Here is an 8,023-nt window from a genome sequence, read left to right as displayed (position 1 = left end):
AGTTAATGGAAAAGTAAAAGTAAAGTTTTGCACCGTGCCCGGCCCACTAGGACGCTCAATAAACTTCAGTTCTTTATTAAATGAAGCCAGGGCACCATTTTAGCGCAAAGCAAAAAAAGCGCGTTTGTAAAGAACGGGTGGGGGTAAGGAAAACGGTTAGAAAGGTCCGCCGACCCAACACCGAGGGCCCGGGAAAAAGGGAGGAGAGAACGGTGAATGACAGAGGAGGCAGCCAATGGGGAGACTGGGAACCACTTCCCCCCTCCCTTTGCGTTTCAAATTCTAAGCTCCGTTTCCATCCGGGTCCTTCAGCCTCGTTCCCGGGCAGTATAAAGTTTGCTGTCTCCTTTGTTCGCCCTCGTTGCGCAGTAGTGCTAGCGGCTTCGCGGTTAGGTCCTCGGACCCGGCAGCCGCCACTGGTGCTGAGCTGCTAGGAAGCCCTATCGGCGAGCTCGTTGGAGCTTGAACCCATTGTCACCCCTCCGGTATGTGTCTCCTTTCCTCAGTCCGTTTTTCGTCACACTTTCGCCGTGTTAGGACTGGGGATTATATCTCCCTGGAGATGGGGGTGGCGGCCGCCATTTTAAGAACCCAAAGGTTCCGACCTATTTAAATAAAGCTGAGGGGGTCGAGGGAAAACAAATGAGGGGGCCCGTTTGGTTGTATGCCTCTCGAGAAAGTTTGGCTGCCGTCTGCGGGAGTTGGTAGCGGAGGTCGGGGCTTTGTAGGCTGGAGCGGGGCGAGGAGCGATCGCACCACCGCGGTACCTGCATTGGTATGGCGCTGGCGCTAATGATGGGCATGTGGACTTCCATGCGGGCTGCGGGCTTCGTATTCATTGGCGGCCCCGGAGAAGAAGCCCTCTGAATGTTCCCAGCCAATGTTGGTGGTAAAAGTTAGTCCCCTGACCAGTGTCGGTGGTTCTGGGTTGAATCCAAGTGTCGCCATTTTGTTTTTTACACGCGGTTTTTAATGACGAGTTTTAATTAGGTTCCGCTGCAGTCACGGAGTGTCGAGTGTTAGTGTGTGCGTCCGCGTTCCGTTACTTAATAGGAAACGATGTTGACAATTTGTTTTTATCTTTTTGGCCGGACAGTAGAATTTTCGGTAGGGCGGGGGCCAGTGAAGAAGAGGCGGCATAACTTGGCTCAAACTTCACATTTCTCCTTGGATTTAGTAGGGAATCCTAATGAGGAAAAGAGGAGTCTTTGGAAGAGGGCTTGGTGTTAAGGTCCTGTGTCTATCCTGTGACCTTGGGAGTCTTTTAAAACCCCATCGTTAGGAAGGGTGTGATGAGTAATTGAATCTTTCAAAGGCAACAGGACTGGAACTAAAAGTTGCTTTTTCGAATGTTAAGCAGCTGTTGCCTAAGAACAGCTAAGGGTGATCAAGGGTAGTGGTAAAAGTTAAGTTGGCCCTTTTAACCAGTTTTATGTAAATTGCACTGTTAACTAAACTACTTAATTCAAATTGCTTCCTACTGTGGCTGAGGCTTAGCTCGTTATCGTTTTCTTTAGTTATTAAGGAACAATGGTTTTAGTGGAAAATATGAAAAATGTGCGAAAGTAAAAGTGTCCAATAAACTTGAGGAACTTTTTGCAGTGAGGTAATACTATTCCTTTTCAACAGAGTCACCGGCAAAAAAAAAAAAAAAAAAATGGTTGAAGCAGATCGCCCAGGAAAGCTCTTCATTGGTGGGCTTAATACGGAAACAAATGAGAAAGCTCTTGAAGCAGTATTTGGCAAATATGGACGAATAGTGGAAGGTGAGTTGTCTGGCAGTACAGGCTGGGCTATTATAATTAAAATATAAGCTATGATGAATTTGATTGCGTTGATCGTCTGACATGATAATGTATTTTGTCCTCTAAGAAGTTCTGAGCTTTCTGTTTACACATTTACTTTGGTTATTTCATTTGAACTAGGGTAACACTTTATTTTTCTGAAAACTACTTTTTAGTACTCTTGATGAAAGACCGTGAAACCAACAAATCAAGAGGATTTGCTTTTGTCACCTTTGAAAGCCCAGCAGACGCTAAGGATGCAGCCAGAGACATGAATGGAAAGGTGAGATTGTCTACACAATGGATGATAACCTGTTACTAGTGCATAAAATAACATGTAGTTGCCCAAGTCTGGTCTAGGACAGCTTTTGAGTTTTCGTTGTTTTTCAGTATACACCTGTCTGGGACCCACTCATCCTGTTTGTGATCTTGTTCCAAAGAGTATTCTGTAATTGCAGAAACAAATCTAGTAGTGAGTTATATCTTACGCTCTTAACATTCTCTCAGTTCAGAATAATTATGGCATTACATGATAACATTACATGATACTTTTTTTTTTTTTGATAGTCTCCCTCTGTTGCCTAGGTTGGAGTGCAGTGGTGCAATGCCCACTGCAACCTCTGTCTCCCGAGTTCTAAGCGATTTTCCTGCCTCAGCCCCCTTGAGTAGCTGGGATTACAGGCATGCGCGACCACGCCCGGCTAACTTTGTATTTTTAGTAGAGACAGGGTTTCACCATGTTGGCCAGGCTGGTCTCAAACTCCTGACGTCAGGTGATCCAGCTGCCTCAGCCTCCCAAAGTACTGGGATTACAGGCGTGAACCATTGCGAGCCACTGCGCCCAGCCAACATGATACATTTTATCTTGAGATCCATAAGCCATATTTTGATAACTTGGCTTTTAGTTTTGGCTATTAGTTTTGGTAACAAGCTGATATCTACTTGGCCTTGTTTTAAATTTTACCATACAATAATGCAGTGGATTCACCTTATGTTTCAATCCAGATCATCAGTATCGTTTTTAAGTATTAAGAATTTTAAGTGGAAAAGCCCCATTTATATAAACTGACTGTATTTGCAGTATTTTTTCTTAGACTAACGAGCAACACTTACCCATAACTGCATTTTGAAGGACCTGTTAGTGTCTTAGTGCATAGTAGAAGTGCAAATTATTTTTAAATCTTCATTTAACCATCTTTTTTTTTTTTAGTCATTAGATGGAAAAGCCATCAAGGTGGAACAAGCCACCAAACCATCATTTGAAAGTGGTAGACGTGGACCGCCTCCACCTCCAAGAAGTAGAGGCCCTCCAAGAGGTCTTAGAGGTGGAAGAGGAGGAAGTGGAGGAACCAGGGGACCTCCCTCACGGGGAGGACACATGGGTAATAACTTGCGTGGACCTCGGGTTTGGTGTAATAAGTTGGGGACTGCAAGCTTCACACCAAGTGGTTGCTTTGGTTAAGTCCTTGAGGAAAGGCGCCAACTTTTGAAATTGGCAACACTTGTTCATCTACCAAAGTGATTGCCAATTGAAAGCATGGGAAGCATGTTAAATTATAGTGTTAAGCCGTGAACAGTGTTACTTTTTGTCCATGTAGTTCATTCTGTAGGAAAGGCATTTAAAAATTGATAGGCCAAGGTGTTGGACATGAAAATGAAATCATTTTTATGTTTTAAAGTTAGCTGGGCGTGGTGGCGGGTGCCTGTATTCCCAGCTACTCGGGAGGCTGAGGCAGAAGAATCACTTGAACTGGGGAGGCAGAGGTTGCAGTGAGCCGAGATAGTGCCACTGTACTCCAGCCTGGGGGAACAGAGTGAGGCTCCCTCTCAAAAAAAAAAAAAAAAAAGTTTAAGACTATCTTCAGTTCTTATTTCCCCAGTCCTTCAGTTCGTATTTCCCCAGTCTATATGACTGCACTGCATGCTCCCGTCAAGTACAAGTGAAACTAGACTTTTTTTTTTTTTTTTTTTTTTTTGGGAGAGTTTAGCACTTGTTGCCCAGGCTGAAGTGCAGTGGCACGATCTTGGCTCACCGCAACCTCTGCCTCCCAGGTTCAAGCGATTGTCGTGCCTCAGCCTCCCAAGTAGCTGGGATTACGAGCATGCACCACCACACCTGGATTTTTGTATTTTTAGTAGAGACAGGATTTCACTGTCACACTGGTCTTGAACTCCTGACCTCAGGTGATCCGCCCGCCTTGGCCTCCCAAAGTGCTGGGATTACAGGCATGAGCCATTGTGCCCGGCCCAATAATGGTCATATTCTTGATGAAGCAAAGAAAACTTTTATAGTGGCCGAGCCTGGTGGCTCACACCTGCAATCCCAGCTCTTTGGGAGGCTGAGGCAGGCGGATCACAAGGTCAGGAGTTCGAGACCAGCCTGGCCAGCATGGTGAAGTCGTGTCTCTATTAAAAAAACCCAAAAATTAGCTGGGCATGGTGGCGCACACCTGTAATCCCAGCTACTCAGGAGGCTGAGGCAGGAGAATTGCTTGAACCCAGGAGGCAGAGGTTGCAGTGAGCCGAGATCAAGCCACTGCACTCCAGCCTGGGTGACAGACTCCGTAAAAAAAAAAACTTTTATATCTTTCTTGATTCTTGTGAGTAGTAATATTTTTCTTTTCTATTTTTGATGTAGATGATGGTGGATATTCCATGAATTTTAACATGAGTTCCTCCAGGGGACCACTCCCAGTAAAAAGAGGACCACCACCAAGAAGTGGGGGTCCTCCTCCTAAGAGATCTGCACCTTCAGGACCAGTTCGCAGTAGCAGTGGAATGGGAGGAAGAGGTAAATGTTCCATGTATGAAAATCTATGCTACTACCATAACACAAAGAATCGAGAGGTGAATGATGCTTAAAATTTTGATTGGCCAGGCGTGGTGGCTCACGCCCGTAATCCTAGCACTTTGGAAGGCCGAGGCAGACGGATCACAGGGTCAAGAGATCGAGACCATCCTGGCCAATGTGGTGAAACCCCATCTCTACTAAAAAATACAAAAATTAGCTGGGTGTAGGGCGGGTTCCTGTAATCCCCGTTACTTGGGAGGCTGAGGCAGGAGAATTGTTTGAACCTGGGAGGCGGAGGTTGCAGGGAACCGAGACCATGCCACTGCACTCCAGCCTGGCAACAGAGTGAGATTCCGTCTCAAAAAAAAAACCTTATTCATGGAGTCTGGGCATGATGGCTCACGCCTGAAATCTTGACACTTTGGGAGGCTGAGGTGGGCGGATCATGAGGCCCGGAGTTCGAGGCCAGTCTGGCCAACATGGTGAAACCCTGTCTCTACTAAAGATACAAAAAGTTAGCCGGGTGTGGTGGTGTGCGCCCGTAATCCCAGCTACTCGGGAGGCTGAGGCAGGAGAATCACTTGAACCCAGAAGGTGGAGGTTGCAGTGAGCCAAGATTGCGTGACTGCACTCCAGCCTGGGTGATAGAGCGAGACTCCCATCTCAAAAAACTTTTAGTCGTGTTCTAGGTGATTAGATAAATGGAATTAGCACTGAAAAAAAATTTAAAATGTGAATGGGAAATTCTAGAAAATAAAATTAGATGGTCTAGCCTCCGTAATGTCATCTTTGAAGTCAGTCTCATTACTTTTCATAGCCTGAATGTAAGTTCACCTTTTAACTTTTTTCTCTGGCTATGTTTAAAAAAATGATATTTTTCCTTAAGCTCCTGTATCACGTGGAAGAGACAGTTACGGAGGTCCACCTCGAAGGGAACCGCTGCCCTCTCGTAGAGATGTTTATTTGTCCCCAAGAGATGATGGGTATTCTACTAAAGACAGGTAATAGAAAAGTGCAGCTTTTTAAATTAATAATTAAGGTTGAAGGAAAGCTTATCAAAAGCATAAACCAAAACTTTTGCTTTGTAGCTATTCAAGCAGAGATTACCCAAGTTCTCGTGATACTAGAGATTATGCACCACCACCACGAGATTATACTTACCGTGATTATGGTCATTCCAGTTCACGTGATGACTATCCATCAAGAGGCTATAGGTAAGTGACTTTGCTTCTGTGGCTTGCGTGTAAGAAAAGTTGCTGTAAAAGTTGATTCTCTGGGACTTAAAGGTTTCTCTTTAATTTAGCGATAGAGATGGATATGGCCGTGATCGTGACTATTCAGATCATCCAAGTGGAGGTTCCTACAGAGATTCATATGAGAGTTATGGTAAGATACTGGTTAAGGGTCTTGAGTATCACCAGCTTGAGTTTTTAGGTTCGTGAGCCAGTTTATTAGGCTGCGTGGTGCTTGCTTTTAAAGGGATGTTTGCTTGCTTTTAAAGGGGTAACTTTATCAGCTGGGCTTTTCCTAGTTTTGTGAGGGGCTTTTTTTTGTTTTTCTAAGTTTCTTTTGAGGCTGTTTGCTTGCTTTGGAGGGGATTTTGCTTGCTTAAATTGGCAGCCTTATGTGTTTTCCCCCAACAGTGAAAATACAATTTAAAAATTTTATTAACAAGATCAAATATTTACCATTGCAATATGAAGGCAAGTTCTACAGTTCAAAATTGCAACTTATCACTGGAAAGTGGCTGAGTGTCTACTATAAAATAACAAGCTCTCTGGAATATCCTCTTGAAATACACACCGTCTTCAGTCTTTTCAAACAAACATTAAAATGAATCCAATTCCATATCTCAGCAGATGAGCAAATCCCTGTTATGGCCAGCAATGGCAGAGTTTAAAACCTCCCACCCAGTTGAGAAAGTAAACTTTTAATACAAGAATTCTTGTAAATTCAGATTTAAAATGTTGTATATATACAATTTATAGTGTTGCCATATTACCTGACCATTGACCCTGCAGGTAACTCACGTAGTGCTCCACCTACACGAGGGCCCCCGCCATCTTATGGTGGAAGCAGTCGCTATGATGATTACAGCAGCTCACGTGACGGATATGGTGGAAGTCGAGACAGTTACTCAAGCAGCCGAAGTGATCTCTACTCAAGTGGTCGTGATCGGGTTGGCAGACAAGAAAGAGGGCTTCCCCCTTCTATGGAAAGGGGGTACCCTCCTCCACGTGATTCCTACAGCAGTTCAAGCCGCGGAGCACCAAGAGGTGGTGGCCGTGGAGGAAGCCGATCTGATAGAGGGGGAGGCAGAAGCAGATACTAGAAACAAACAAAACTTTGGACCAAAATCCCAGTTCAAAGAAACAAAAAGTGGAAACTATTCTATCATAACTACCCAAGGACTACTAAAAGGAAAAATTGTGTTACTTTTTTAAATTCCCTGTTAAGTTCCCCTCCATAATTTTTATGTTCTTGTGAGGAAAAAAGTAAAACATGTTTAATTTTATTTGATTTTTGCATTGCTTTTCAACAAGCAAGGTGTTAAATGTGTTAAGACTTGTACTAGTGGTGTAACTTTCCAAGTAAAAGTATCCCTAAAGGCCACTTCCTATCTGATTTTTCCCAGTAAATGAGGCAGGCAATTCTAAGATCTTCCACAAAGCATCTAGCCATCTAAAATGGAGAGATGAATCATTCTACCTATACAAACAAGCTAGCTATTAGAGGGTGGTTGGGGTATGCTACTCATAAGATTTCAGGGTGTCTTCCAACTGAAATCTCAATGTTCTCAGTATGAAAAACCTGAAATCACATGCCTATGTAAGGAAAGTGCTATTCACCCAGTAAACCCAAAAAAACAAATGGATAATGCTGGCCATTTTGCCTTTCTGACATTTCCTTGGGAATCTGCAAGAACCTCCCCTTTCCCCTCCCCCAATAAGACCATTTAAGTGTGTGTTAAACAACTACAGAATACTAAATAAAAAGTTTGGCCAAAACCAACCATGAAGCTGCAAAGGTGCTTGCTCTTACTGTTTCAAATTTTTGCAACTCTGTAGTGTCTCACTTTTAAAGGAACAGCTTGATTGCAAAGGAGAAAATAGATAAGCAATGAAGTTATCTCCAACTTCCTAAAGGCTTATGACTTCTAAAAAGTGAATCTATCAGCATTCCACATCAGATTTAAAGCATCAAATGCCTGTGAAACAGCAAAGATGGTTGAAGATTGTGCTCGTTATGGTTGTGGAGTGCTGATTGATTCACAGTAGATAAAGCTGGCAGTAAGAGAAGTCAAATGCTAAGAGTTGTTGACGCAGAAGGCGGCTGATTGTCGGGAAGTCAGTGCAGTTGCATAAGCAGTGCTGTCAGAATTGGTTTGGTGCAGGCAATAGATTTTGCCTTCAAGGGTTCCTGTGGATCTCAGGAAGGCATCAGTGTT

The 8,023-nt window shown here is 43.8% G+C and overlaps 1 protein-coding gene and 1 non-coding gene across 2 annotated transcripts; both read left to right on the top strand.

The window, feature by feature from the left end:
* Positions 1 to 328: 328 nt before the first annotated feature.
* Positions 329 to 7,587, top strand: RBMX (RNA binding motif protein X-linked). Its single transcript, XM_032757730.2, has 9 exons — positions 329 to 485; positions 1,630 to 1,766; positions 1,961 to 2,067; positions 2,995 to 3,166; positions 4,423 to 4,575; positions 5,462 to 5,576; positions 5,664 to 5,789; positions 5,879 to 5,961; positions 6,597 to 7,587. Exons 2-9 carry the CDS (start codon positions 1,658 to 1,660, stop codon positions 6,905 to 6,907), a joined length of 1,176 nt encoding a protein of 391 aa, XP_032613621.1. The 5' UTR covers positions 329 to 485; positions 1,630 to 1,657; the 3' UTR covers positions 6,908 to 7,587.
* Positions 1,814 to 1,885, top strand: LOC116812347 (small nucleolar RNA SNORD61). Its single transcript, XR_004370651.1, has one exon. It is a non-coding gene; the product is annotated as a small nucleolar RNA SNORD61 (small nucleolar RNA).
* Positions 7,588 to 8,023: the final 436 nt, after the last annotated feature.

The sequence above is a fragment of the Hylobates moloch genome, unplaced genomic scaffold (assembly GCF_009828535.3).
Source record: "Hylobates moloch isolate HMO894 unplaced genomic scaffold, HMol_V3 SCAFFOLD_7, whole genome shotgun sequence".
Lineage (NCBI taxonomy): Eukaryota > Metazoa > Chordata > Mammalia > Primates > Hylobatidae > Hylobates > Hylobates moloch.
This window is presented reverse-complemented; position numbering and strand designations above follow the sequence as displayed.

What these genes read in the sequence shown, in the direction of transcription:
- RBMX (XM_032757730.2), top strand. Translation starts at nt 1,658, where the DNA reads ATGGTTGAAGCAGATCGCCCAGGAAAGCTCTTCATTGGTGGGCTTAAT. An exon ending in ATATGGACGAATAGTGGAAG is followed by an intron (nt 1,767 to 1,960) that starts GTGAGTTGTCTG and finishes ACTACTTTTTAG; the next exon opens with TACTCTTGATGAAAGACCGT. An exon ending in GGGTATTCTACTAAAGACAG is followed by an intron (nt 5,577 to 5,663) that starts GTAATAGAAAAG and finishes TTTGCTTTGTAG; the next exon opens with CTATTCAAGCAGAGATTACC.